Source organism: Zonotrichia leucophrys, chromosome 2 (genome assembly GCF_028769735.1).
Source record: "Zonotrichia leucophrys gambelii isolate GWCS_2022_RI chromosome 2, RI_Zleu_2.0, whole genome shotgun sequence".
Lineage (NCBI taxonomy): Eukaryota > Metazoa > Chordata > Aves > Passeriformes > Passerellidae > Zonotrichia > Zonotrichia leucophrys.
In genome coordinates this window covers 410,621-437,450 of record NC_088171.1, presented here as the reverse complement: position 1 = coordinate 437,450, position 26,830 = coordinate 410,621, and the positions used below count along the sequence as shown (strand labels likewise).

Below are 26,830 nucleotides of genomic sequence, written 5' to 3'. Positions count from 1 at the left end.
TCTGTGTCCCCTGTAACCCCCCATGTCCCCACGTCCCTGTCGCATGTGCCCTCGAGTCCTGTTTCCCCTGTACCCCACCCGTGTCTCCATGTCCCTGTCCTGTGTCCCCTCATGTCTCCTGTGTCCTCCCAGCCCCGTGTCCCCCCACAGTCCGGTCCTCTGTTCTCCCATGTCCCCCCACACAGTGTCCTCCGTGTCCCCCCTGTGTCTCCCCCGTGCCCTCCATGTTCCCTCCATGCCCTCCGTGTCGCCGTTTCTATCCCGTGTCATTGCCCATTGTTGTCCCCATGTCTCCCTGAGTGTCCCCAAGTCCCCCGGTGTCCTTCTGTCCCTGCCCCGTGTCCCCCCCGTGTCCCTGCCCGTGTCTCCATGCCCCCCCCATACCGCCCCAAACTTAGCCGTGTCCCTTCCCGTGTCCCCCGTGTCCCTGTCTGTGTCCCCATGCCCCCCCAGGCTGTCCCCAGCCATGTCCGTGTCCGTGTCCCCCCTGTGTCCCTGTCTGTGTCCCCATGCCCCCCCCAGGCTGTCCCCAACCCAGCCGTGTCCCTGTCCATGTCCCCCCTTTGTCCTTATCTCCTGAACCCCCTGTGTCCCTGTCCGTGTCCCCACTGTGTCCCCGTCCCGTGTCCCCCCTTCCCCGTGTCCCCGTCCATGTCCCCATGCCCCCCCATGATGTCCCCAGCCCAGCCATGTCCGTGTCCGTGTCCCCACTGTGTCCCCGTCCATGTCCCCATGCCCCCCCATGCTGTCCCCAGCCCAGCCATGTCCGTGTCCGTGTCCCCACTGTGTCCCCGACCGTGTCCCCATGCCCCCCCATGCTGTCCCCAGCCCAGCCGTGTCCGTGTCCGTGTCCCCCCCACGGGGAACACGCGGTACGGCACAGGGGGGGAGGACACGGGGGGACACACGGGGGGAGCCCGGGGGTGCGGGCACGGGGGGGGGCGGTCCCGGCGGGGCGGGGGGACCGGCGGCCACCGCGGGGGGCGGGGCGCGGCGGCGGCGGCGGCGCCGGTGGGGCCGGGGCAGCCCCGAGGCCGCGGGTACGGCGGGACCGGGACCGGGAGCGGGAGCGGGACCGGAGCGGAGCGGGATCGTGACCGGGATCGGCACCGGGAGCGGCTCGGGAGCGGCAGGAAGGGCGGGGGGCCGGCGGGGAGGGGCAGGATGGGCGGGCGGGGACGGGAAGGGGGCACGGAGGGGACAGCGGGGAACAAAAACGGCTCGGGGGGCGACCGAGAGGGGCTGGGGGTGCGGAAAGGGCTTGGGTGGGGGTACGGGGGGGCCCAGGGCGGGCGGAGAACGGGGCTGGGGTGGCCGTGAGCTCCTGGGTGACCAGGACGGGGACTCCGCTCCACGGGAACCCCTTGGAACACCCCCGAGCCCCACGGAATCCCCCGAGAGCCCCCCGGATCCCTGCGAACCGTGTCTGACCCCCCTGAACCCCCCCGGATTGCCCCCGAACCCCTCCAGAGCCCCCGGACCCACCAGGCAGGACAGGAGAGTGTCCGTCCCCACCGTGCCCGGGGGTCCCGGGGATCCCGACCCCCCCGGCGGGCAGGGGGTCCCGAGCTCGGGTCTGGGGGGGCTCACCCCCTGCCCCCCCCCTCCCGCAGGTCCCCCCGTGGCCAGGACGGAGCCGGAGGAGATGGAAGCACCGGGATGCACCGGCTCAGGTGGGCACTGGGGGATTCCGGGAGGGTCTCGGTGGGGTCCCGGGCTGTTCGGGGCCCCCCTGAGCCGGGAGGGACCTGTGTGTGGCTCTTTGTCCCCCCAGAATGGCTGGTGGTCCCCAAGGCGGAGGTGCCCCCCGAGGATGACAGGGATGATCCAGGGGAGCCAGAGCTGCACGACTCAGGTGAGGGACGGTCACAGCGGCAGTGCCAGGCGTGTCCCGGGAGCGCTGGGGCCACAGGGGCACTGCCACCCTGTCCTGGGGCTGGTGGCAGCACTGGGTCCCTGGGGCATGGTCACCGTGTCCCCAGGGCCAGGGACTGTGCCAGGTCCTTGAAGTGACGGTCACCATGTCCCCGGTGGCGTTGGCCCTGGTGGTCACCGTGCCCGGTGCCAGTGGCAGCTCCACGTCCTTGGGTGCCAGCTCCCGTGTCCCGGTGGCTGTGCCCTGGTGTTGGCACGTCCCCTCCCGTGTCCCCGCAGGGCCGTGGCTGGTGCGGAAGGTGAAGGTGGAGGAGGAGGAGGATGAGGCCGAGGCCTGGGCGGCCGCAGCTGGAACCGAGGCCCCGCTGGCGCCGCCGCCCCTGCCCGGCGCCTTCCCCCCCGAGCCCGCCGGGCCCCCGGGGATCGCCGGTGCCTGCAAGGCGGAGGAGCCGTGCCCGGAGGAGCTGGGCTACGGGGTGCTGCCGGCCTGGGGGCCGGGGCCGCACCTGGACAGCATCGGGATCGCCTTCGGGATGGGCACCGGCACCGGCACGGCCGCGGGGATGAGCCCCGGCCCCGGCGGGTGCGGGCGGCGCTCGCAGCCCGGCCCGCGGCCCTTCTGCTGCCCGCAGTGCGGGAAGGCCTTCGGCAAGAAGGCGCACCTGACGCGGCACCTGCGGGTGCACACGGGCGAGCGGCCGTTCCCGTGCCCGCACTGCGGCCGCCGCTTCCGCCAGCGCATCCACCTGCGCTCGCACCTGCGCACGCACACCGGCGAGCGGCCCTACCCCTGCCCGCGCTGCGCCCGCCGCTTCCGCAAGAAAACGCACCTGGACCGGCACCTGCGCACGCACACCGGGGAGCGGCCGCACCCCTGCCCGCGCTGCGCCCGCCGCTTCGCCCACCGCCAGCACCTGCTGCGCCACCTGCGCCTGCACGGGGACCCCGCCCCGGGGCACGGGGACGGGCACGGCCCTGCCGAGGAGAAGCCGCTGCCCTGCCCGGGCTGTGAGATCAGCCTCGCCTGGAAGCAGAGCCCCGCGCCGCACCTGGGGCTGCACGCGGGAGCGGTGCCGGGAGCTGGGAACGGACACCTGGATCACCCGGATGAGCAGCGGGACGGGGACAGGGACGGCCCTGCCGAGGAGAATCTGCTCATTTGCCCCCAGTGTGGCACGGGCATCCCCTGGAAGCAGAACTCATCATCGCACCTGTGGCAGCACCTGGAGAGCCAAGCCCTCGGCTGCGCCCAGCACCCCCTGCAGCCCCCACAGGAGCCCACAGCCCAGGACCCCCAGCACCCCACACCGGTGCCCACGGCCCAGGACCCCCAGCACCCCCCACCAGTGCCCACAGCCGAGCCGCCCTTCGTGCCGGACCCCCAGCTCCTGCCACAGGTGCCCGGTGCCAACGGCAGCCACGGCTGTGCCCAGGACCCCACGCCCCTCCTGCAGCCCCCGCAGGCACCTGGTGCTCAGGACCACCAGCCTCAGCCGCAGGTGCCCGGTGCCCAGGACCACCAGCCCCAGCCGCAGGTGCCTGGTGCCAAAGGCAGCCAAGGCCACACCCAGGACCCCCAGGACACCCCGCAGGTGCCCCCTGCCCAGCGCCCGTTCACGTGCCCCCAGTGCGGGCGCGGCTTCGGGCGCAAGGCGCACCTGGCGCGGCACCTGCTGGTGCACTCGGGCACGCGGCCCCACGCCTGTGCCCGCTGCGGCCGCTGCTTCAGCTCCAAGACCAACCTGGGCCGGCACCAGGCCGTGCACACGGGGCTGCGGCCGCACCACTGCGCCCGCTGCGGCCGCGGCTTCACCCGCAAAACGCACCTGGAGCGCCACGAGCGCACCCACAGCACCGGCACGGGCATGGGGACGGGCACGGGGATGGGGATGGAGACGGGCACCACTGGTGCGGGGATGGCCACAGCCACCACTGTCACTGGCACCGGTGTCACTGGGTCCCAGCTGGGCTGGCCAGAGCCCCCCACTCTGTGCCCCTGAATGCCCACAGGTGCCAGGGGCTCTGGTGGATGCCGATGGTGAATCCTTGGCGCTGCAGTGTCAGGAGGTGCTGGGAGGTGCCATGGACCCTGATGGCTGCCGGGGATGTGCCAGGGGGCCCCAGTGGCTGCCAGTGGCACATCCCGAGCACTGGGGTGTGCCAGGTTCAACAGTGGCACATCCTGAGCACTGGGAAGGGCTGGGTTTCCCAGCGGCTGCCAGTGCTGCATCCTTGGCACTCTGCACCGAGCTGTGCCAGTGCCTGCAGCAGTGCCGGTGGTGACCCCTCAGCCCTGAAGGTGCCAGGATGCGCCGGTGCCACATCCTGAGCGCCGGGATGTGCCGGGGGCCCCGGCAGGGGGAATCCCACAGCATCCCATAGGATCCCAGAGGATCCCGGCCCGTTCTGTCACCGGCAGCGGTGCAGGAGCAGCCCCGGAGCGTGGTGGCCGGTGGCGCTGGAAAGCCCCGGGTGAGGGGCGTGGGGGGACCCCAGGGCGGGGACGGGAGGAGTGTCCCGGCCATGGGCAGGGGGCAGCGGGGGTGTCCCTCAGTGCCAATAAAGCCGTTTTTATGGAAATCTCCGGAAGAGGTGTTCCCCCCATGGGCAGGGGGCGACGGGGGTGTCCCGCAGTGCCAATAAAGGCGTTTTTATGGAACTGTCCAAGAGGGGTGTCCCGGCCGTGGGCAGGGGGCAGCGGTGGCGAGGCCGCAGTACCTCACGGCCAATAAAAATGGCCCATAAAGCCGTTTTTATGGAAATCTCCGGGATCTCGGGCCCCGCACACGGGCCGGGGGCAGCGTGGGGCGGAAGGAGGGGGCGTGGCCAAATAAGGGGCGAGACGGGGGTGTGTCCTCATGGTGGGCGGGACCTCGTCCCTATGACAACGGGGGCGGACCCCGTCCCCATGGCAACGGGGGGCGGGGCCTCGGTGGCCGCCGGGAGCCGCCGTGCGGTGAGAGCGGGGGGGGGGTGGGGGGTAGCGGGGATTTGGGGGGAATTTGGGCAATTTGGGGAATTTTGGGGGACCTGGGGGGCGGAGAGGGGCGGGTGGAATGGACGGGCTCGGGGGTGGTAACGGGGGCACCACAAAAGGGTCTGGGAGCAGCGGGGGAGGGAACGGGGGGAGATCTGTGAGGACGGGGCTGGATCCGGGAGCGCTGGGGTGTAACGGGGGCACCGACGGGGGGAATGGGGAAGTCTGGGGGCACCGGGGGATGGAACACGGTGGGTCTGGGGGGTGTGGGGTGAGGGCCGGTTGGGCTCTGGGGCTGTCCCTATGCCTCAGGTTCACCCCAGAAATGACCCCCGTGTGTCCCCTGACCACACCAATGGCCTTTGGGTCCTACCGATGTCCCCACACCCCCAAGACACCCCCAGATGTTCCCCACATATGTCTCCGCACCCCAGTTCCTGCACAGATGTGTCCCACACGTGTCCCCACACCCTAGGATGCACCACAGCGTCAATCCAGAGCCGTTTCCCAGTGCCACCCTCAGCCCCTTTCCCTGCTCGGGATCCCTCTATGGGGATGGAGGGGCGTGGGGAGGAGATGGTGACACCCCCAGATGTGCCCCACATCTCCCTGTGCCCCACACCCCCTGGCACACATCCCCTGTTCCCCCAGATGTGCCCCATGTGTGTCCCTGTGCCCCACTCGCACACCACACGTGTCCCCACACCTCAGAGCACCCCAAGGCCACCTCGGTGGGTCCCCGGTGCCACCCCAGCCCCCCTGTCCCCCCAGGACCTCCCCGCAGGGATGGAGGGGCGCGGGGAGGAGGCACCAGAGGAGCCGGAGGTGTCGGAGCCCTCAGAAGAGGAGGAGGAGGAAGAGGAGGAGGAGGAGGACGAAGGCTCCGGGGTGCGGGTGACGCCGGCGCTGCTCAAGGCCACGACGGGCGAGTTCTCGCTGGAGTCCATCCTGCTGCTGCGGCTGCGGGGCCGCGGCATCGCGCACCTGGGCTGCCTGGCCGACTGCTCCAACCTCGAGTGGCTGGACCTGTCGGGCAACGCCATCGCGGGGCTGGCGCCGCTGGCCGCGCTGCGCGCCCTGGCCGTGCTCAACCTGGCCGCCAACCGAGTGGCCAGCGTGGAGCCGCTGCGGGGCTGCCGCAGCCTGCGCCAGCTCAACCTGGCGGGCAACCGCCTGCGCAGCCTGCGCCAGCTGCGCTGCCTGCAGGGCCTGCGGCACCTGGAGAGCCTGCGCCTGCGGGACCCGCGCGGCGGCCTGGCCAACCCGCTGTGCGCCGCGCCGGCCTACCGCGCCGCGCTGGCCGCCATGCTGCCCGGCCTCAAGGCCATCGACGGGCAGCGCGTGGCGGGCCGCGGCAGCGAGCTCTTCCGCCTGTGCCGCGAGCTGGACGCGGCGCTGGACGGGGAGGGCGCGCCCGCCGCCGCCGCCGTGGCGCCCGCGGAGCCGCCGCAGCCCTGGGTGCGCGCCGGGTTCTGGGAGGCGCGGCCGGCGCGGCGCAGCGCCGTGCTGGAGGAGGCCACGCGGCAGCTGGGCCAGGCCCTGCGCGAGTGCCGCGAGCTCGGCCGCCGCGCCGACGACTCCATCGCGCAGGCGCAGCGCGCCCTCGGCCGCCGCCAGCACGGCGACTTCGGGTTCTGAGCGCCGCGGGGACACGCGGGCCGGAGACGGCGTTGGCTGGGCTGGGGGAGCCCAAAGGTGGGAATGGAGAGCAGCCACAGCCCAAAGCCACCGTCATCTGAGCCACGGGAGCCCAAAGATGGGAATGGAGAACCCCACAGCCCAAAGCCACCATCATCTGAGCCACAGGAGCCCAAAGGTGGGAATGGAGAGCAGCCACAGCCCAAAGCCACCGTCATCTGAGCCACGGGAGCCCAAAGATGGGAATGGAGAACACCCAAAGGTGGGAATGGAGAACAGCCACAGCCCAAAGCCACCGTCATCTGAGCCACGGGAGCCCAAAGATGGGAATGGAGAACCCCACAGCCCAAAGCCGTCATCTTCTGAGCCACAAGAGCCCAAAGATGGGAATGGAGAACCCCACAGCCCAAAGCCACCATCATCTGAGCCACAGGAGCCCAAAGATGGGAATGGAGAACCCCCAGCAAGCTCATCTCTGAGCACAAGAGCCCAAAGATGGGAATGGAGAACACCCAGAGATGGGAATGGAGAACCCCACAGCCCAAAGCCACCATCATCTGAGCCACAGGAGCCCAAAACCAGGGGCAGGAGAACCCCCAGAGAGTCACCATCATCTGAGCCATAGGAGCCCAAAGATGGCAATGGACAACTCCCAAAGGTGGGAATGGAGAACTCCCAGAGCCACCGCAGGCCAAAGCCATCATCATCTGAGCCACACAACCCCAAAGATTGGAATGGAGAACCCCTAAAGATGGGAATGGAGAACCCCTAAAGATTGGAATGGAGAATCCTTAAAAATTGGAATGGAAAGCCCCCAAAGATGGGAATGGAAAATCCCCAAAGATGGGAATGGAGAATCTCCAGAGCCACCACAGCCCAAAGCCACCATCATCCGAGCCACAGGACCCCAAAAATGGGGCCAGGAGAAAGAACCCCCAGAACCACCATCATGTGGGCCACAGGACCCCAAAAATGCAGCCAGGAAAACCCCAGAGCCACAACAGTCTGAGCTGTGGGACCCCAAAACCAGGGCTGGGAGCCCCTCAGTGCCCAAGTTCATCTCCTTCGCCATGGGAGCCCAGAAATGGATCCAGGAAAGCCCCCAGAGCCCACGGTGTCACCCTGAGACCCCCAGAGCCACCACAAGCCTGTCTCCTTCCTCCTGTGGGCCGTGGGACCCCCACACTGGAGCTGGGGCACCCCCAGAGCCAGCTGGGCATCCCCAGCCCAGCAGAGGATCCCCAGGGAGCAGCAGAGCAGCCGTGGGGAGCCCAGCCTCGGCTGGGGGACATCTCGGGGACAGGGCACGTGGTGGCACTGTGCATTAAACATGTCCCACCCTCCAGTGTCCCTCTGTCCTGCCGCCTCAGGGGTCTCTCACCCATTGTGTCCGTGTCTTTCAGCCCTGGGGACAAGGGGTGACACAGGCAGTGGTGACACGGAGCCCAGTGCCCACCAGCCATGTCCCAGTCTCATCCCTGGGGACATTGGGGGGTGCCAGGTGTAAATAAGAGCCGTGAGAGCGGAGCCAGCGCTGGGTTTATTGGGGACAAGAGGGGACAGGCAGGAGGGGGGGACATGTCCAGGACCCTCCTGGGTCACAGGGGGCTGGGGGGTGACAAGCAGGGCAGGCGGTGGCAGCGTCCATCGGTGCCGTGGAGCCTGGAAAGGGACATGGAGGGGCTGTGATGGGGTCACTGTGTCCCCTGTGCCCAGGTACCCACCCAGGGGACACAGAGGGGCTGTGATGGGCTCCCTGTGCCCCCTGTCCCTGTACCCACCTTTACCCAGGGGATACGGAAGGGCTGTGGTGAGGTCCCTGTGTCCCCTGTCCCTGTACCCACCTTTACCCAGGAGGCTGTGGTGGGCTCCCTGTGCCCCCTGTCCCCTGTCCCCGTACCCACCTTACCGGAATCGAAGGCTGTGTGGGTCCCTGTGTCCTGTCCGTACCACTTTACCCAGGAGGCTGTGATGGGCTCCCTGTGCCCCTGTCCCCGTACCCACCTAGGCCCAGGGGACATGGAGGGGCTGTGATGGGCTCCCTGTGCCCCCTGTCCCCATACCCACCTAGGCCCAGGGGACATGGAGGGGCTGTGATGGGCTCCCTGTGCCCCTGTCCCCTGTCCCTGTACCCACCTTTACCCAGGGGATACGGAGGGGCTGTGGTGGGGTCCCTGTGCCCCCTGTCCCCATACCCACCTAGGCCCAGGGGACACAAGGGGGCTGTGATGGGCTCCCTGTGCCCCCTGTCCCCGTACCCACCTAGGCCGGCAGCCCCCGGGAGAAGGCGAACATCCCGGGCAGGTACGGCGTGTCCCCCCCTCTGCCCGCCTCCTCCACCGCCCGGCACTCGGCCTCGTCCCGCTGCCGGATCTCCTGCGGGCACACAGGGGCTGGCACCAGCCGGGCACACGCCAGGGGGCACCAGGGGGCACTGGGGACACCTCACCTTGGCCGCCAGGTGGTGGCTGGGGCCGCAGTTGTGGTACTTGTCCAGCACCTTGGGCACGTCGCCGGTGTCGAACTTGTAGCAGGCCAGGCAGGTCGGCTTGCGCTGGGGACACCCGCGGATGTCACCCCCGGGAGCCCTGGGGACCCTCGGGCACCCACACCGTCCCCTCTGAGCCACCCACAGCATCCGGGTGGGGGGACAGGGGGTCTGGGGGAGTCCTGGGATGGGGACAAGGGAGAGGGGACACCCAGGGATGGGGGATACCCAGGGATGTGCCCCACGGGAAAAGGGACACCCCAGGTGCCCCAGGGGAGGAAGGACAGTCCCAAGACACGTCCCCAGGGAGGAGGAACAGCCCATGTGCCCCCAGGTAGGAGGGACAGCCCAGGACATGTCCCCGGGGAGGAGGGACAGCCCAGGACATGTCCCCAGGTGCCTCACCCGGCTCTCCAGCACCCGGCAGTGCCGCTGCGGCGCTCGCTTCCGACACGTGGTCTGTGCCAGGCCCAGGCGGAGCTGCACAAAGGTCCCCGAAGGGTCCTCCTGGGGGAACAGGGGTGGCAGGGCATGGCATGGCATGGCAGGGCATTGCAGGGCACGGCATGGCATGGCAGGGCATTGCAGGGCACGGCAGGGCTCCCCAGATGGATCCCAATCTCCGGAGGGACTCCACAGACCCCCAGGGAATACAGCCCCCAGCGAGACCCCAAACCCCAGGAGTGACCCAACCACCCCCACAGGGACCCCAAATGCTGGGGGAGATCCTGAACCCCACAGGCACCAACCCCTAAGAGGGACCCACCCCAAAGCTCCCAGAGGAACCCCAAATCTCAGGCGGGACCCTGAACCCTGGGGAGGATCCTGAATGCTGGAAACCCTCAGGTAAACCCATCCCAGGAACGACCCCAGGGTGGCCCCAAGGTGGGCACGTTGGCCCAAAGTGGGGGTCCCTGGAGTCCTGGCCCTTCCCAGACACGGGACAGTGTGCAGGGGCACCCCGGGATGGCCCCGGCTCCGGGGGCACCGGGATCAGTTTGGATCTGTTAATGAATAACCGAGCTCAGCCCGGCCAGCAGGGCCAGTCCTGGGCACCCCGGGGCACCCTGTGCCCACCCCTTCCCTGTGGGACACCCGACCCCCTCCCCATTCCTGTGGCCATCCCGGATCCCAGTCCTGAACCCCAAATCCCAAACTCACCTGCTGGACAATCCTGTTCATCTCCTATTCCATCCAGGACACCCCAATCCCCACCCCAACCCTCCTGCTCCCCCTGGGACACCCCAATCCCCTCCCCAGCCCTCTCTGCTCCCCCTGGGACAGCCCAACACCCTCCCCAACCCTCTCTCTGTCCCTCCTGGGACACGCCAACCCTCTCTGTTCCTCCAGGACACCCCAATCCTCTCTGTTCCCCCTGGGACACCCCAATTCCCTCCCCAACCCTCTCTGTTCCCCCTGGGACACCCCAATCCACTCCCCAACCCTCTCTGTTCCTCCAGGACACCCCAATCCCCTCCCCAACCCTCTCTGTTCCCCCTGGGACACCCCAAGACCTTCCCCATTCCCATTCCCATCCCAGACCCTGAACCCCGAATCCCAACCCCGAATCCTGTTGCCCCCATGCCCGTGCCCCCTCCAGGACCCCCAATCCCTGATCCCAATCCCTGCTCACCCCCTCACTGCCCACCTCCCTATTCTCGTGGCCACCCTGAGCCCCCAGTCCCCGATCCCAATCCCTGCCCACCCACCCCTCGATGACCCTTTCACCACTGCTCCTTCCCGGCCGCTCCATCCCCTCCCCGTTCCCCGTTCCTCCCGCGCCCCCTCCCCGTTCCCGTTCCCGTTCCTCCCGCGCCCCCTCCCCGGCTCCCGGGTGGCGGCTCCCGGTGCGGAGCGCCGTTACGGACCCGCTCGATGACCCCGTCCAGCTCCCGCTCCTTGAAGAGGAAGTGCACGTTGCTGCGCCCGTGGAAATACTCGAGCACGTCTCGCACCACGCGCCGCTGCAGCGGGGACTGCCCCGCGGCCACCGCCGCCGCCGCCAGGGCCAGCGCCAGCGGCAGCCACCGCCGCACCGGCAGCGCCATCCCGCCCGCCGCGGCCTCACCGCTCCCCCCGAGCCGCGGGCCGCTGGCGGCGGGCCGGCATGAGCCCATTTCCTGGGATCTGCCCCCAAATCCGCCCCCGGGACGGCCCCGCGGGTCACCCCCCCCCCCCCCACCGCCGCGGGGCGCGGGAGGAGGGGCCGCGATGGGGTCGGTGGGATAGTGGGGTGGGATAGGATGTGATAATGGGGTGGGATGGGTGGGATAATGGAATGGGATAACGGCGTGGGATGGGATCAATGGGATGGGATAGATGCCGGGAATGGCGTCATGGGCTGCTGGGAATGCCATCCTGCCCTGGGAGCGCCCTGCGGCCCCGGCAACGGCTCCTGGCCCCCGGGAATGGCTCCTGATCTCCGGGAACGGCTCCTGGCCCCGGGGAACGGCTCCTGCCCCCCGGGAATGGGTTCCTGATCCCCGGGAACGGCTCCTGGCCCCGGGGAATGGGCTCCTGCCCCCCGGGAACGGCTCCTGGCCCCCGGGAATGGGCTCCTGCCCCCGGGGAACGGCTCCTGCCCCCCGGGAACGGCTCCTGGCCTCCGGGAACGGCTCCTGGCCGCCGGGAATGGGTTCCTGATCCCCGGGAACGGCTCCTGCCCCCGAGGAACGGCTCCTGGCCTCCGGGAACGGCTCCTGCCCCCCGGGAATGGGTTCCTGATCCCCGGGAACGGCTCCTGGCCCCGGGGAACGGCTCCTGCCCTCGGGAACGGCTCCTGGCCCCCGGGAATGGGTTCCTGATCCCCGGGAACGGCTCCTGCCCCCGGGGAACGGCTCCTGGCCCCCGGGAACGGCTCCTGGCCCCCGGGAATGGGTTCCTGATCCCCGGGAACGGCTCCTGGCCTCGGGAACGGCTCCTGCCCCCCGGGAATGGGCTCCTGATCCCCGGGAACGGCTCCTGCCCTCGGGAACGGCTCCTGCCCTCGGGAACGGCTCCTGCCCTCGGGGAACGGCTCCTGGCCCCCGGGAACGGCTCCTGATCCCCAGGAACGGCTCCTGCCCTCGGGAACGGCTCCTCGCCCCGGGGAACGGCTCCTGCCCCCCGGGAACGGCTCCTGGCCCCCGGGAATGGGTTCCTGATCCCCGGGAACGGCTCCTGATCCCCGGGAACGGCTCCTGCCCCCGGGGAACGGCTCCTGCCCTCGGGAACGGCTCCTGCCTCCCGGAATGGGTTCCTGCCCCCTGGGAATGAGTTCCTGCCCCTCGGTAAATGCCTCCGGCCCCCGGGGAATCGGCTCCTGCCCCGGCAACGGGCTCCAGTCCTCTGGGAACACCCTGCAGCCCCAGGAACGGCTCCTGCCCCTCGGGAACGGCTCCTGCCCCCAGGAATGGCTCCTGCCCCCGGGAACGGCTCCTGCCCCTCGGGAACGGCTCCTGCCCCTCGGGAACGGCTCCTGGGAACAACCTCCAGTTCCCCAGGGATGGCTTCATGTCCCATCGCGTGTGTTGTTATGTCCCCCCGGGAGTCACATCCTGCCCCCCGGGAACGGCTCCTGCCCCCCGGGAATGGGCTTCAGTCCTCTGGGAACACCCTGCAGCCGCGGGAACAGCTCCTGCCTCACGGGAACGGCTCCTGCTCCCGGGGAATCGGCTCCTGCCCGCCGGGAATGGGCTCCAGACCCTGGGAACAGCCTCCCGCTCTTCCCGGCCGTCCTTGTCCGGGTGTCCCCTCCCGGCAGCAGGACTGGGGGGCGAGGGAGGTGCTGACCGCCCGGGGATGGGGTGGGGGCGACATCCGGAGGTGTGGGGGGCACCAGGGAGCACCAGGGGGTGCGGCTGGCACGGGGGGGCACCGGGAGACACTGTGGGGTTACGGGACTGTACTGGGGGGCACTGGGGAGCTCGGGGGAGCACTGTGGGGACACTGGGGCTGTGCTGGGGGACACTGGGGGACACTGTGGGGCTCTGGAAGTCACTGGGAGGCACTGGAGACACTGGGGCTGTACTGGGGGACACGGGGGGGTGCTGGGGACACTGGAGCTGTACTGGAGGACACTAAGGGATAGTGGGGGGACACTTGGGAGACACTGGGGCTGTACTGGGGGGCACTGGGGACACCGGGGCTGTACTGAGGGACACGGGGGACACTGGGGCACGCTGGGGACACTGGGGCCGTACTCGAGGACCCTGGGGACACCGGGGCTGTACTGGAGGACACTGGGGACACTGGGGACACTGGGGCTCTACTGGGGGACAGTCAGGGACACTGGGCCAAGCTAGGGACACTGGGGGACACTGGGGACACTGGGGAGACTGAGGACACTGGGGACACTGGGGACAATGGGGCTGTACTGGGGGACAGTGGGGGACACTGGGGCTGTACTGGGGGACAGTGGGGGACACTGGGCAAGCTAGGGACACTGGGGGACACTGGGGACACCTGGGGCTGCTATGGGGACACTGGGGAACTGGGGCTGTACTGGGGGACACTGGGGGACACTGGGCCAAGCTAGGGACACTGGGGGACACCGGGGCTGTACTGAGGGACACTGGCCACACTGGGGCTGTACTGGAGGACACTGGGGGACCTGGGCCAAGCTAGGGACACTGGGGACACGGGGCACGCTGGGGACACTGGGCATACTCGAGGACCCTGGGGACACCGGGGCTGTACTGGGGACACTGGGGACACTGGGGCTGTACTGGGGGACAGTCAGGGACACTGGGCCAAGCTAGGGACACTGGGGGACACTGGGGACACCGGGGCTGTACTGAGGGACACTGGGGACACTGGGGCTGTACTGGGGGACACTGGGGGACACTGAGGGACACTGGGGACACTGGGGCTGTACTGAGGGACACTGGGGACACTGGGGCTGTACTGGAGGACACTGGGAACACTGGGGGACACCGGGGAAACACTGTGGGGGCGGGCCTTTCTCTGGCCCCTCCCATCCCCTGTCCCGCGGCTCCGCTAGGGGGCGCTGCCCCCGGTCCCGCCCCCCCGACCCGGAACGGGGCGCGGCCGGACGCGGCCGTGGCTGACACATGACGTCAGCGGCGCGCTGACGTCACCGCGCGCGTGACGTCACCGCGCGGCGGGGCAGCGGCCGCCCGTGAGTTTCCCGGGGAGGGTCCCGGGGGTCGCGGTCACGTGGCCCGGGAGGGCGGGGGGCACGGCCCGGGGGCTCGGGGGGTTCAGGGTGGGTCTGGGGGGCTCGGGGGTCCCAGGGTGTGCTTGGAACTGCCGGAGTCTCGAGGGGGGGGGACGCCCGTGGCAGCGGCGGGTCCGGGGGTCCCGCGGGAGGGAGCCGGTGCTGGGGAGCACGGGGGTCACTGCGAACCCCCCGAGGCGCGGCCGGCACCGGGGAGAGCCGGGATCGCCGGGAGCTGCCGCGGGAGCCGCCGGGCCCGGGGGAGCGCGGCCCGGTGTGCCCGGGGCTGTTCCCGGCTCCCGGGGCCGTTCCCGGCTGATGCGGTGATTCCACGCCGCGGCTCCTCCCGAGCCCCAGGGCTATTCCTGACTGCCAAGGCGAGGCTCTGCCGGGGCTGTTCCCAACGCCCGGGGCCGTTCATGCCAGGAGGATGCTGTGCCTGGGCTATTCCCGCTCCCGGGGCTATTCCCGCCTCTCCCGGGGCTATTCCCGGCTCTCCCGGGGCTATTCCCGACTCTCCCGGGGCTATTCCCGATTCTCTCGGGGCTCTCCCGGGGCTATTCCCGACTCTCCCGGGGCTATTCCCGACTCTCCCGGGGCTATTCCCGGCTCCCGGGGCTATTCCCGACTCTCCCGGGGCTATTCCCGATTCTCCCGGGGCAATTCCCGGCTCCCGGGGCTATCGCTCTCCCGGCTTTCGACACTCGGGGCTATTCCCGCTCTCCCGGGGCTATTCCTGCTCTCCCGGGGCTATTCCCGATTCTCTCGGGGCTATTCCCGCTCCCGGGGCTATTCCCGCCTCTCCCGGGGCTATTCCCGGCTCTCCCGGGGCTATTCCCGACTCTCCCGGGGCTATTCCCGACTCTCCCGGGGCTATTCCCGCTCCCGGGGCTATTCCCGGTTCTCCCGGGGCTATTCTGACTTCCCGGGCTATTCCCGGCTCTCCCGGGGCTATTCCGATTCTCCGGGCTATTCCCGGCTCTCCGGGGCTATTCCCGCTCCCGGGGCTATTCTCGGCTCTCCCGGGGCTATTCCCGCTCTCCGGGGCTATTCCCGCTCTCCGGGGCTATTCCGCTCCCGGGGCTATTCTGACTCTCGGGGCAATTCCCGGCTCCCGGGGCCGTTCCCTGCTCCCAGCTCCCAATCCCATCCGATCCATCCGATCCCACCCCATTATCCCATCCCGATCCATCCCATCCCAGCCCGAACTACAACTCCCAGCGCTCCCGGCTCTCGCCGTTCACAGCCGGATCCGGCCCCGCTCGGCGCCTTCCGCACCCCAAATTCCGGGGGGAGGAGGAGGAGGAGGAGGAGGACGGGGGGGGGCCGAGGCCGCCGGAGCCGCTCCGGGACTGCCGCGCTGCTCGGGCCCGGTTCCGCCGCCCTTCCCGCCCCATCCCCGCCCCATCCCCGCCGCCGCTCTCAGCGCGGCTCTCCCGCTCTCCCAGGACCCGCCGCGGCCATTTGAGGGACTCGGTGGCGGAAGGAGGCCGGGCCGAGGCCGGGAAGGGCCGCGGAGCCGCGGGAAGGAGCCCCGAGGAGCCGGAGCGGCCGCAGGGCCCGGGAAGGGGCAGCGATGTCGGCGGGGGGAGCGCCCCAGGTACGCGGGGGTTCGGGGGAGCTCCCGGGGGATCCCCGCTCCTGCTCCGCCCGCGGGGGTTCCGGGGGGATCCCCGGGGCTTTTCCGAGGGGTTTTTCCCGACCCCTGGGGCCCGCCGGGAGTTTTTCCGGGAAATCGGCGCGTTGGGGGCCGCGCCCCCCTCCCGGCTCTGCGCCCACCGGGCTGCGGGGGCCTGGGGACACGAGAGGGACCCGGGAGGGCACGGGGCACCGGGGCGCTCGGTGTGCCCGGAGATGCGGGACTGGCTCCTCGGGACACGTTCCTCCCTCGGTGCGGGTCCCGGCTGGAAAAGGAGCTGGTTTGGGGGGTGGGCAGTGGGGACGGGGGGGACAGGGTCGGGTTTGGGGGTCGGGGATCTGGTCTGGAGGAGCAGGGCTGGGCATCTGTTGTGGGGGAACAATGATCTTGTTTGGGGCATAAAGATCTGCTGGGGAAGCAGGGATTTGGTTTGGTGGGTGGGGATGTGATTCGGGGAAGCAGGGGTCTGGTCTGGGCATCTGTTGTGGGGGAACAAGGATATTGTTTGGGATGTAGGGGTCTGCTGGGGAAGGGGGATTTGGTTTGGGAGGGTGGGGATGTGATTTGGGGGAGCAGGGCTCTGGTTTGGGGGGGTGAGGATGTAACTTGGGGGAACAGGGGTCTGGTTTGGGGAGCAGGGATGGGGTCTCCATCCTGGAGTGAGAAACCTCATATTTGGGATGCAGGAATAGGGGTACAATCCCTGTCCTTGGCCTGTGGCCAAACCCAGGGAAAGGTCCCCAAACACCCCAAAATGACCCCAAAATGCCTCTGAGCCGCTGCCCCCTCCCCAGCCTGCCCACGCCCTGGATCTGCTCCCGTATTCCCGGCTGAGCCCGGCGCCGCGGGCCGGATCCCAGCTGGATGCTGTGGGCGCCGAGATCCCCTCGGATCCCTGCACAGGTGAGGAGAGGGTGGGACACCTGGGATAGGGGCTGGGGTGGGATTTTCCACACAGAGCTCTGTGCATTTTTGTGGGGACTTTGAACTGGGATGATGAAAGCGTTCTGGGGATTCCCGGGGCTGGGAGAGGCTGCAGGGAAAGCCCAGCATGGCTCCGTCCCAGCCCCAGCCCAGCATGGCTCCGTCCCAGCACACCTGGAGCCGGTTCCCAAGGAGCGGCTCCATCCCCTGTGCCAGAGCCCGGCTCTCCTGGGATCAGCCTGGCTCTCCTGGGGTCAGCCAGGTTCTCTTGGGATCAGCCCGGTTCTCCCGGGATCAGCCAGGTTCTCCTGGGATCAGCCCGGTTCTCCTGGGATCAGCCAGGTTCTCCTGGGATCAGCCCGGTTGTCCTGGGATCAGCCCGGTTCTCCCGGGATCAGCCCGGTCCCAGCCGTGCCGGGGGTCCCGACGGCGCTGCCCCGTGTCCCCCCAGGGTACCGGTTCTTTAAGCCGGGCGGTTTGTTCGGGATGAAGCCGCCGGAGGAGCCGTTCGGAGCCGCGCGGACGGGCCCGGAGGAGTCCAAGGCCCTGGGCAGCCCCTGCGCCGGTGAGTCCGGATCTGGGGCAGCACTGGGAATGGGGAGCTCAGGGGAAAAGGCGGGCTGGGATTCTTTAGGGGCGTTCTGGGCCAGTTTAGAACTTCCTAGGGCTAGTTAGGGGTTGTTCTGAGCCAGTTCAATGACCTTTTTCAGCCATTTTGGGCCAGTTTTCAGCCATTTTGGCGCCATCCTGGGCCAGTTCACAGCCATTCATGACCAATATATGGTAATTCTGAGCCGTTTTGTGGCCATTGTGGGCCAGTTTTGGGAGCCAGTTTTGGCCATTTTAGACCAGTTTTTGCCATTCTGAGCCAGTTTGGACAATTTTGGACCTGTGTGTCACAAACTGGGAGGTTTGGGGGCCCCTTAGGATGTCACACACCAGGAGAGGCTTGAGGAGTTGAAGCTCTTTGGGGTGTCCCACGTCCCCATGGTTGAGCAGTGAGGGCCCCCATGGTTCAGGGGGCTGGGCCCGGGTCCTCCCCCCTCGGGACAGCCTGGAGTTCTGCGGGAGCCGGGCTGACCCCGGGCTCTCTCCGGTGCAGTGGAGCCCGGGCGGGTGAGCAAGGTGGAGCCCGAGGAGAAGCCCGGGATTGGCGCCGGCTCCCTGGAGCTGTTCCCGGCCGCCGCGGGCGGCAGCTCCGGCCGCTGGTTCCCCGGCGGGCAGCGCGGCCCCGAGCCCCCCCGGGACCCCCCTGCCCCCCGCGCCGGCTGCTGGGGGGCCCAGGGGGGCGTCCCCGGCCCCTTCCGCTGCGCCCAGTGCGGGAAGGGCTTCCGGCAGAAGCAGAGCCTGGTGACGCACGAGCGCATCCACACCGGCGAGAAGCCGTTCCGCTGCGGGGACTGCGGCAAGAGCTTCAGCCAGCGGCCCAACCTGCTGACGCACCGGCGCGTGCACACGGGCGAGCGGCCCTTCCCCTGCGCCCAGTGCGGCAAGAGCTTCTCGCAGAAGGCCAACCTGCTGGCGCACCAGCGCATCCACGGCGCCCACCCCGAGGAGGGCAAGGCGCGGGCGCGGGCGCCGGCGCGGGGCTGCCCCGAGGACGCGCCCTTCGTGTGCCCCGAGTGCGGCAAGAGCTTCCGGCAGAAGCCCAACCTGATCACGCACCGGCGCATCCACACGGGCGAGCGGCCCTTCTCCTGCTTCCTGTGCGGCCGCAGCTTCAACCAGAAAACCAACCTGGTGACGCACTACCGGGTGCACACAGGTGAGCGGCCCTTCGCCTGCGCCCAGTGCGGCAAGCGCTTCACCCAGAAAACCAACCTGGTCACGCACCAGAGCACCCACACCGACCTGCGCCCCTTCCCCTGCGCCCAGTGCCACAAGTGCTTCAAGGACAAGGTGTCCCTCAAGGCCCACCAGAAGACGCACATCCCCCGCCAGCGCCGCTGCCCCGCGCGCGGCCCGGCCCCCGCCGCGCCCTTCGGGGCCGCGCCCGCCCTGCTGCCCCCCGCGCCCGCCCCGCAGGACCCCGCGCCCTTCGCCCCGCTCCCGCCCGCCCCCAAGCTCCCCGAGGGCGCCGCCGAGCTCTTCCCGTGCCCCGACAAGGGCTTCCCGCCCCCGCCCCCGGCCGAGCCCTCCTTCCCCTGCGCCCACTGCGGCGACGGCTTCTGCCCCAAGGTGCCCCTGCTGCGGCCCCCCGAGGCGCCCGCGGCGCCCTTCGCGCCCGGCCCGCCCCTCCTGGGGCCCCTGGGGGCGCAGCCGGGGCCGGGCGAGGCCGTGCTCTCCCCGGAAAAGCCCTTCATCTGCAATCAGTGCGGCAACAGCTTCGGGCTCTGGCTCGCCCTCGTCGCCCACCAGAAGAGCCACGCGGGGCACAAGCCGTGCCCCGGCGCCCCCCCCGCGGAGCCGGGCGCCGAGCAGCCCCCCGGGTCCCCCCCGGCGCCGCGGGCGGGCGAGGGCCGGCCCTGGCCGTGCCCCGAGTGCGGGCGGGGCCTGGCGCAGTGCGAGCGGGCGCCGCGGCACGGGGGGCACGGGGGGCACGGCGCCGGCGGGCGCGGCCCCTTCCGCTGCGACACCTGCGGCAAGCGCTTCAGCCTCAAAACCAACCTGGCCACCCACCAGCGCATCCACACAGGTGAGCGGCCCTTCACCTGCGGCGTCTGCGGCCGCCGCTTCAACCAGAAGGGCAACCTGGTGACGCACTACCGGGTGCACACGGGCGAGCGCCCCTTCGCCTGCGCCCAGTGCGGGAAGCGCTTCGCCCAGAAGCCCAACCTGCTGGCACACCAGAAGACGCACCTGGGCCGCCAGCCCTTCACCTGCCTCGAGTGCCCCAAGCGCTTCAAGAGCAAACTGTCCCTGCGGGTGCACCAGCGCGTGCACACCGGGACCCCCGGCGCGGCCCCCGGCGCCCTGGACCCCGCCGGGAGCCCCTTCCCCTGCGGGCTCTGCGGGGAGGCCTGCGCGGAGCACGGGGGGCTCCGGCCGGGCCACGGCGGCGCCGAGCGGCCGCACACCTGCGCCGAGCAGCTGCACACCTGCGCCAAGTGTCCCCACGCCTGCGCCGAGCGTCCCCACGCTTGTGCCGAGCGTCCCCACGGCTGCGCCGAGCGGCTCCACACCTGCGCCGAGCAGCGCCGCCCCTGTGCCGAGCATCCCCACGCCTGTGCGGAGCATCCCCACGCGTGTACGGAGCACCCTCACACCCGTACGGAGCATCCCCACGCCTGCGCGGAGCATCCTCACGCCTGCGAGCGGCCCCACACCTGCGGGCAGCCGCAGCCACAGCCCTGCGCCGAGCGGCCGCACCCCTGCGCTGAGTGTCCCCACCCCTGCGAGCAGCCCCACGCCTGCCCCAAGCGGCCCCACGCGTGTGAGCAGCCCCACGCCTGCGCCGAGTGTCCCCGCGGCTGCGCCGAGCACCCTCGCACCTGTGCCGAGCATCCCCACCCCTGCGAGCGGCCCCACCCCTGCGCCGAGCGGCCCCACGGCTGCCCCGAGCAGCCCCACGGCTGCGCCGAGTGTCCCCACGCGTGCTCCGAGTGTCCCCACGGCTGCGCCGCCGAGCGGCCCCACGCCTGCGCCGAGTGCGGGAAGCGCTTCCGGCAGAAGGTGAACCTGGCCGTGCACCTGCGGACGCACACCGGGGAGCGGCCGTTCCGCTGCGCCGACTGCGGCAAGGGCTTCAGCCAGAAGGCTCACCTGCTGCGGCACCGCCGCACCCACGGCGCCGGCCTGGCCGCGCCCTGCGCCGCCGCCGACCCCCTGGCCAAGGGCCCCGAGCCCCCCGCGCTGCTGCTGCCGCCCTGCTCCCGCGGGGCGCCCCCGGCGCGCCCCGACAGCCCCTCGGGCGCCGCCGACATCCTCCTGCAGCTGATGCAGGACGAGCCCCCGCCCGGCCCCGGCGCCGCCCCGCTCCCCGTGCCCCCCTGTAAGTGCCCCGGGGGCGGCCCGAGCCCCCGCGCGCCGGGGCTGCCCCCGCCGTGCTGCTGCGCCGCCTGCCTGGCCCCCCGCCCTCCCGAGCCCCCTCGCGGGCAGCTCTGGGCCAAGGCCGGCGGCTGCGCCCGCGCCTTCGACGAGAAGAGAGTGCCGGGAGCGCCGGAGCGCGAGTGCGGCGAGGAGAAACCGGCGCCGTGCCCCGGCTGCCTGTGAGCCCCGGGACCCCCGGCCGCCTGCGACCCCCACGCTGGGACCTGCGCTGAGACCCCCCCACCCTGCCCCGGCCGCCTGTGATCCCCCAGCCTGGAACCCCCAGCGAGACACCCCCAGCAAGGACCGGCCCTCGGCTCATGGGGTCACCCACGGCGAGCCTGGAGGAGATGGAGCCCAGGGGACAGAGCCAGAGGGGACAGAGCCAAAAGGATGGACCCGAGGGGACAGCCAAAGGGATGGAGCCGAGGGGACAGAGTCAACGAGATGGAGCCAGAGGGGGCAGAGCCAAAAGGATGGACCCGAGGGGACAGCCAAAGGGACAGAGCCAAAATGATGGAACTGAGGGGACAGAGCCAAAGGGACAAAGCTGAGGGCTCGGTGCCAAGGTGACGCTGCCAGCCAGATTCAGCACTGGGACTTGGAGGAGCCTCCAGCCGGGGCTGTGGGCCAGGGCAGAGCCAGGCTGGGACACAGCACGTTCCTGGCTTGGGAAGACACCAAAGGGCTGGAGGAGCCAGCGCTGGGCCCGGATCTGCTGTGTGGGCTCCAGCCACAGAGACCAGGAGGAGCTGGGCACAGTGGAGTTGCATCCACTGGAGCCAGACTTGGGACAAGAGGGGCCCTCAGAGGCTGCCTCTGCTTCCAGAACCTTCCAGCCTGTTCCGGACTGGATGGCGTTCATTCCCTAAGGACACGCTGGGATGGGAGGCTGGGCCGCCCTGCTGCGGGCCGAGCCCTGGGGTCCCCAGTGCGGCTCTGTGCCGGGGGAAGCTGGGAGCACGCTGGGCAAACAGCCAGGAAAAGGAAAAGGGCCTGGAAGGGCTCAGCTCTGCTCGGGGGGATGGGGGGCAGCTTGTGCTTCTGCTTGCTCTGGGTAACTGCGCGCTTTGGGACTCGATATTCGGATGGGGAAGGGTGACGTGACCGCTGGGGCTGGATCGTGGTGGTGGTGGGGAGTGGGCTCGGGGGGCTCGGCTGGGCTTTGTGTGGCCTCTCCCCGTCCCCCCGGTGTGACAGAGCCGGGCATCCACGGTCTGGGCAGAGCTTCACCACAGACACCGCTGGGAGCTGCCACTGCTTCATCCCAAAGGGAACCGGACCCTGTGACGGGACCGACACCGGGACAGCCGCCCCCGAGCCCCGGCTGGGCAGGGGGTCCCACCCCGCTCCCCTTCCCCAGCTCTGCTCTCTGCAATTCTATTTTTTGAGGTTATTTAAAATAAAAGCTTCTGATGGCTCCGGGGCTCCAGGTGCTCTGTGTGGGACTGGGCGGGGGGCACAGGGGTCTCTCTGCAGCCCTGGGATAGGCTCTGACCATGGCCAAGGGGCCACCAGGACAGTGCCAGAGCCACAGCCAGTGCCAGCGGCTTCCAGTGTGCTCTGTGACCACCAAACCTCACCTGGACACCAGGTGAGAGCTCAGCATTAGGGTGGCCACTGGGCCGACCCCAGGGTCACTGTCACATCCACGGGGGTGGCACCAACGCCCCCGATGCTTCTTGGGGACAGATGGGGAGGGGGTCTCACACTGGGGCTGTCACTGGAGGGGGGTCTCACACTGGGGCTGTCACTGGGGGTCCCACTGGGACACAGACACCCTGTGCCACTGGCCGGGTGTGTGGCTGTGCTCTGCCTGGCGACACGCGGTGCCACCCGGGTGGGTTCTGGGGGTTTGGGCACAGGGGCTGCAGGACCCCGGGGGTGTCCCTGTCCCACAGGTGTGGGACCCTCCGGGCTGGGGTCCTCCGGTGTGGGAGATCCAGTGCGGGGTTCCTGGATCCCGGGGGTCACCAGGCCGGTCCCTCGGGATTTGGGGGGCTGACTCGAACGGGGGTCGTGTCCCGAGGGGCCCCATTTGGGGCTCGGGTGATGCTGCCGGGTGGGCGAGTGGGGCCGGATCCCGGTACCCAGCGGGCACGGGAAGGAGCCGGATCCCGGGCTCACCGGGCACGGGAAGGAGCCGGATCCCGGTACCCACCGGGCACGGGAAGGAGCCGGATCCCGGGCTCACCGGGCACGGGAAGGAGCCGGATCCGGTACCCGCCGGGCACGGGAAGGAAGCCGGATCCCGGCACCCGCCGGGCACGGGAAGGAGCCGGATCTCGGTACCCGCCGGGCACGGGAAGGAGCCGGATCCCGGGCTCACCGGGCACGGGAAGGAGCCGGATCCCGGCTCACCGGGCACGGGAAGGAGCCGGATCCCGGTACCCGCCGGGCACGGGGAAGGAGCCAGATCCCGGGCTCACCGGGCACGGGAAGGAGCCGGATCCCGGTACCCGCCGGGCACGGGAAGGAGCCGGATCCCGGCACCCGCCGGGCACGGGGAAGGAGCCGGATCCCGGGCTCACCGGGCACGGGAAGGAGCCGGATCCCGGTACCCACCGGGCACGGGAAGGAGCCGGATCCCGGGCCCGCCGGGCACGGGAAGGAGCCGGATCCCGGCACCCGCGGGGCACGGGAAGGAGCCGGATCCCTGTACCCGCGGGGCACGGGAAGGAGCCGGATCCCGGCACCCGCCGGGCACGGGAAGGAGCCGGATCCCGGTACCCGCCGGGCACGGGGAAGGAGCCGGATCCCGGCACCCGCCGGGCACGGGAAAGAGCCGGATCCCGGGCTCACCGGGCACGGGAAGGAGCCGGATCCCGGCACCCGCCGGGCACGGGAAGGAGCCGGATCCCGGGCTCACCGGGCACGGGAAGGAGCCGGATCCCGGCACCCACTGCACCGCAGAGCCGCCCCTTACCCGGGCCCCCGCTGCCCCCAGCCCCGGTTCCGGCGCTCTCCCCCGGCCCGGCCCCTTCCGCCGCCGCCGCCATCGGCCCGCCCGGCCATGCAGCGGGTGAGCCCGGGCCGAGCCCGGGGCGCGCCGGGGGCGGGGGGCTCCGGGGGCCGTGCGGAGGGCTGGGGGGTACCGGGGCTGTCCCCATAGGGATTAGCGGGGCTCGGGCCCCCAGAGCCCGGAGACCCGCACGGGGAGCGCAGCGAGGGCCCCCCCTGAGCCCCCCGCTGTCCCTGCCAGGGGGCGACCCCCGAGGTGACATTCGAGGAGGTGGCCGTGCACTTCTCCCGCGAGGAGTGGGCGCAGCTGGCGCCCTGGCAGCGGGCGCTGCACCGGCAGGTCATGTGCGACAACTACGACATGGTGGCCAGCCTGGGTGAGGGATGGGGGCGTGGGGCTGGGGCTGCCATGGGGCTGGGGATGCCCAGGTTAGGGGTGACAGGGGCTGGGAGGGTGCCCAGGGCTGGGGGGGCCACGGGCTGGGGGTGCCACGGGGATGGGGGTGCCATGGGGCTGGGGGTGCCCAGGGCTGAGGGTGACACGGGCTGGGGGTGCCACGGGGCTGGGGGTGCCATGGGCTGGGGGTGCCCAGGGCTGGGGTGACACGGGCTGGGGGATGCCATGGAGCTGGGAGTGCCATGGAGCTGGGGGTGCCATGGGGCTGGAGGTGCCCAGGGCTGGGGTGCCCGGGGCTGGGGGGTGCCATGGATTGAGGGTGCCATGGGGCTGGGGGTGCCATGGGCTGGGGATGCTATGGGCTGGAGGTGCCCGGGGCTGGGGGTGCCATGGATTGAGGGTGCCGCGGGCTGGAGGTGCCCAGGGCTGGGGGTGCCCCGGCCCCCCGCCCCTAGCACAGCCCCCGGCCTGGTGACGGTTCCCGGTGATCGTGACCCTCCCCAGGCATGGCGGGGGGCACTGAGGGTCCTCTCTCTGTCACAGACCCCAACTCCAAGTTCCCCCACATGAAGGAGGAGTCACACGGGGAGGCGCCCTGCCCTGGGGAGCACAGCGGAGATAGCGACAGCAGCGACACCACCGACAGCTGTGAGTGACCGGGACACCCTGTGGGGCTGGGGGTGGCCCTGGCCACAGCCCCCGGTGTGACACCCCTGGGCTGGGCTGGGCTGGGCTGGGCTGGAGTCCCCCATGGTGTCACAGGGGTGGTCCTGGCAGCAGCCGGGAGTCCGGGACTCCCCCACGGTGACCCCGTGTCCCCAGCAGGTGCCTGGAGCAGCTCTGACAGCAAGGATGGCACCGGGGGACGCTGGCAGTCGGGCTCCGGTGTCCCCCGCTCCGGCTGCCGTGACACCGCGCGGGGCCGCCGTGCCAGGGCCCTCTCCCGGCCGGTACCGGCGGCCTCGGGGCTCCTCAGCGGCGGCAGCGGCGGGGCCGAGGCGCCCCCGGGCCGGCCGTACGTGTGCGGCACCTGCGGCAAATCCTTCCGGCACCGCCACAGCCTCCTGGCGCACAAGAAGCTGCGCCGGGGGAACCGGGCCCGGCACGGCTGCGCCGAGTGCGGCCGCAGCTTCTGCCTGCGCGGGGACCTGCTGCGGCACCGCGGCTCGCACCGGGCCCCGCGCTGCCCGGACACGGCGCCGGGACCGGACGGGGAGCGGCCCTTCGTGTGCGGCCCGTGCGGGAAGAGCTTCAGCGGGAGGGAGAGGCTGGTGCTGCACCTGCAGCAGCACCGCGCCCAGCCGTGCCCCGAGTGCGGCCGCGTGTTCCTGCACGGCGGGCACCTCTCCCTGCACCGCCGCGGCCACTCGGGCCTGCAGCCCTTCCCCTGCGCCCGCTGCGGCCGCGCCTTCGCCACGCGGGCCAGCCTCAGCTCCCACCGCAGGACGCGGCGGCAGTGCCGGGCCCGCGGGGACGGGAACAAGGACAGGGACAAGGGTGGGGACACCCGCGGGGACGGGGACAGGGGCGGCCGCAGGGACAGGGACACCCGTGGGGACGGGGACAGGGACAGCAACAGGGACAGCCACAGGGACAGGGACCCTCATGGGGATGGGGACAGGGACAGGGACACCCGCGGGGACGGGGACAGCCACAGGGACCCTCGTGGGGACAGGGACAGCGTCAGAGACAGGGACAGTGACCCTCGGGGGGACAGGGACACCCGCAGGGTCGGAGACAAGGATAGGGACGCCCGCGGGGACGGGGACAGCCACAGGGACCGGGACCCTCATGGAGACAGAGACTCCCGCGGGGACAGGGACAGGGACAGGGACCCTCGTGCGGATGGGGACAGGGACAGGGACGCCCGCGGGGACAGGGACAGGGACAAGGGTAGGGACACCCGCGGGGACGAGGACAGCCACAGGAACAGGGACCCTCGTGGGGACAGAGACCCCCACGGGGACAGGGATAGGGACAGGGACCCCTGTGGGAACAGGGACCCGCTCAGGGATAGGGACATGGATAGGGACCCCTGCGGGGACAGGGATGGGGATGGAGATAGGGATGGGGATAGGGACTCCCGTGGGCATGGGGACCCACTCAGCGATAGGGTGATGGGTGATAGGGAAGGGGATGGGGACCCCTGTGGGGATGGGGACTCGCTCAGGGACAGGGAGCCCTGTGGAGACGGGGACCCCCTCATGGGCGGGGACCTGCTCCATGAGAGGCACCGTCACAGTGATGGGGCCGTGCTTGGGGACAGGGACCCCCTCGAGGCCAGGGACGTGCTCAGGGCTGGGGAGGCCCTCGGGGACAGGCAGCTCCCGGCGGGTGCCCAGCGGTAGCCAGGCCATCCCGGTGGCCCGCTGGGTGTGGCCCCGGTGGGTGTGACCCCCGCTGGGTGTGACCCTGGTGGGTGTGACCCTCGTGGGTGTGACCCCCGGTGGGTGTGGCCCCCGGTGGGTGTGGCCCCGGTGGGTGTGGCCCCGCCGGTGCCACTTCTCTGTGTCCCTTTGGACCCCGGGAAATCCCGCCGGGATGTGTCTCCGTGTTCCCTCTGGATCTTACAGCGTCTGGGATGTTTCCGCACGTCCCCCTGGACCTCGGGCAATCCCTCGGGGCTGTTTCTCCATGTGCCTTTCACACCTCAGAGTGTCTTCAGGACACTTCCTGGTGTCCCTCTGGACCTTGCAATGTCCTCCGGTGCTTCCCGGTTCTCCCAGAGCCTGGAAAATCCCTCTGGGATGAATTCTCCGTGTTCTCTTCAGGTCCTGAAGTACCTTTGGATCCTGGAATGTCCC

At 70.6% G+C, this 26,830-nt stretch overlaps 4 protein-coding genes across 13 annotated transcripts; 3 read left to right on the top strand and 1 right to left on the bottom strand.

The window, feature by feature from the left end:
* The first annotated feature begins 987 nt into the window (after positions 1 to 987).
* LOC135443506 (zinc finger protein 850-like) lies at positions 988 to 22,088 on the top strand. Its single transcript, XM_064703747.1, has 6 exons — positions 988 to 1,040; positions 1,614 to 1,673; positions 1,775 to 1,855; positions 2,155 to 3,726; positions 7,740 to 7,755; positions 18,004 to 22,088. The coding sequence occupies exons 2-6, from the start codon at positions 1,646 to 1,648 to the stop codon at positions 20,849 to 20,851; spliced, it is 4,545 nt and encodes a 1,514-aa protein (XP_064559817.1). The 5' UTR covers positions 988 to 1,040; positions 1,614 to 1,645; the 3' UTR covers positions 20,852 to 22,088.
* LRRC61 (leucine rich repeat containing 61) lies at positions 4,784 to 7,835 on the top strand. Of its 9 annotated transcripts, none has more exons than XR_010439046.1 (4): positions 4,784 to 4,831; positions 5,624 to 6,668; positions 6,730 to 6,752; positions 7,009 to 7,835. XR_010439046.1 is itself a non-coding variant. In XM_064703742.1 (2 exons), exons 1-2 carry the CDS (start codon positions 4,784 to 4,786, stop codon positions 6,488 to 6,490), a joined length of 915 nt encoding a protein of 304 aa, XP_064559812.1. In that variant the 3' UTR covers positions 6,491 to 6,947. The 9 variants fall into 9 exon arrangements, 1 of the variants encoding a protein (XP_064559812.1); XR_010439045.1 differs by lacking the exon at positions 7,009 to 7,835 and adding an exon at positions 6,874 to 6,947; XR_010439043.1 differs by lacking the exon at positions 7,009 to 7,835 and adding an exon at positions 6,814 to 6,947.
* RARRES2 (retinoic acid receptor responder 2) lies at positions 8,013 to 11,092 on the bottom strand. Its single transcript, XM_064703744.1, has 5 exons — positions 10,847 to 11,092; positions 9,384 to 9,485; positions 8,940 to 9,044; positions 8,753 to 8,866; positions 8,013 to 8,152 (listed from the first exon to the last, which is right to left on the bottom strand). The coding sequence occupies exons 1-4, from the start codon at positions 11,024 to 11,026 to the stop codon at positions 8,753 to 8,755; spliced, it is 501 nt and encodes a 166-aa protein (XP_064559814.1). The 5' UTR covers positions 11,027 to 11,092; the 3' UTR covers positions 8,013 to 8,152.
* Positions 22,089 to 23,558: 1,470 nt separating the features above from the next.
* Positions 23,559 to 26,433, top strand: LOC135443493 (zinc finger protein 92 homolog). Of its 2 annotated transcripts, none has more exons than XM_064703731.1 (4): positions 23,559 to 23,690; positions 23,871 to 24,006; positions 24,570 to 24,674; positions 24,852 to 26,433. In XM_064703731.1, exons 1-4 carry the CDS (start codon positions 23,682 to 23,684, stop codon positions 26,372 to 26,374), a joined length of 1,773 nt encoding a protein of 590 aa, XP_064559801.1. In that variant the 5' UTR covers positions 23,559 to 23,681; the 3' UTR covers positions 26,375 to 26,433. The 2 variants fall into 2 exon arrangements, with proteins under 2 accessions (XP_064559801.1, XP_064559800.1); XM_064703730.1 differs by having other exon boundaries at positions 24,849 to 26,433.
* Positions 26,434 to 26,830: the final 397 nt, after the last annotated feature.

Bases quoted from the DNA above. Each gene is read 5' to 3' on its own strand.
- LOC135443506 (XM_064703747.1), top strand. From the start codon at position 1,646: ATGGAAGCACCGGGATGCACCGGCTCAG. The intron at 1,674-1,774 runs GTGGGCACTGGG...TTGTCCCCCCAG, and splicing joins ACCGGGATGCACCGGCTCAG to AATGGCTGGTGGTCCCCAAG. The intron at 1,856-2,154 runs GTGAGGGACGGT...GTGTCCCCGCAG, and splicing joins GCCAGAGCTGCACGACTCAG to GGCCGTGGCTGGTGCGGAAG.
- LRRC61 (XM_064703742.1), top strand. From the start codon at position 4,784: ATGGCAACGGGGGGCGGGGCCTCGGTGGCCGCCGGGAGCCGCCGTGCG. The intron at 4,832-5,623 runs GTGAGAGCGGGG...CTGTCCCCCCAG, and splicing joins CCGCCGGGAGCCGCCGTGCG to GACCTCCCCGCAGGGATGGA.
- RARRES2 (XM_064703744.1), bottom strand. From the start codon at position 11,026: ATGGCGCTGCCGGTGCGGCGGTGGCTGCCGCTGGCGCTGGCCCTGGCG. The intron at 9,486-10,846 runs GTCCGTAACGGC...CTGTTCCCCCAG, and splicing joins TGGACGGGGTCATCGAGCGG to GAGGACCCTTCGGGGACCTT. The intron at 9,045-9,383 runs GTGAGGCACCTG...GGGTGTCCCCAG, and splicing joins GCCGGGTGCTGGAGAGCCGG to CGCAAGCCGACCTGCCTGGC.
- LOC135443493 (XM_064703730.1), top strand. The intron at 24,007-24,569 runs GTGAGGGATGGG...TCTCTGTCACAG, and splicing joins CGACATGGTGGCCAGCCTGG to ACCCCAACTCCAAGTTCCCC. The intron at 24,675-24,848 runs GTGAGTGACCGG...CCGTGTCCCCAG, and splicing joins CAGCGACACCACCGACAGCT to CAGGTGCCTGGAGCAGCTCT.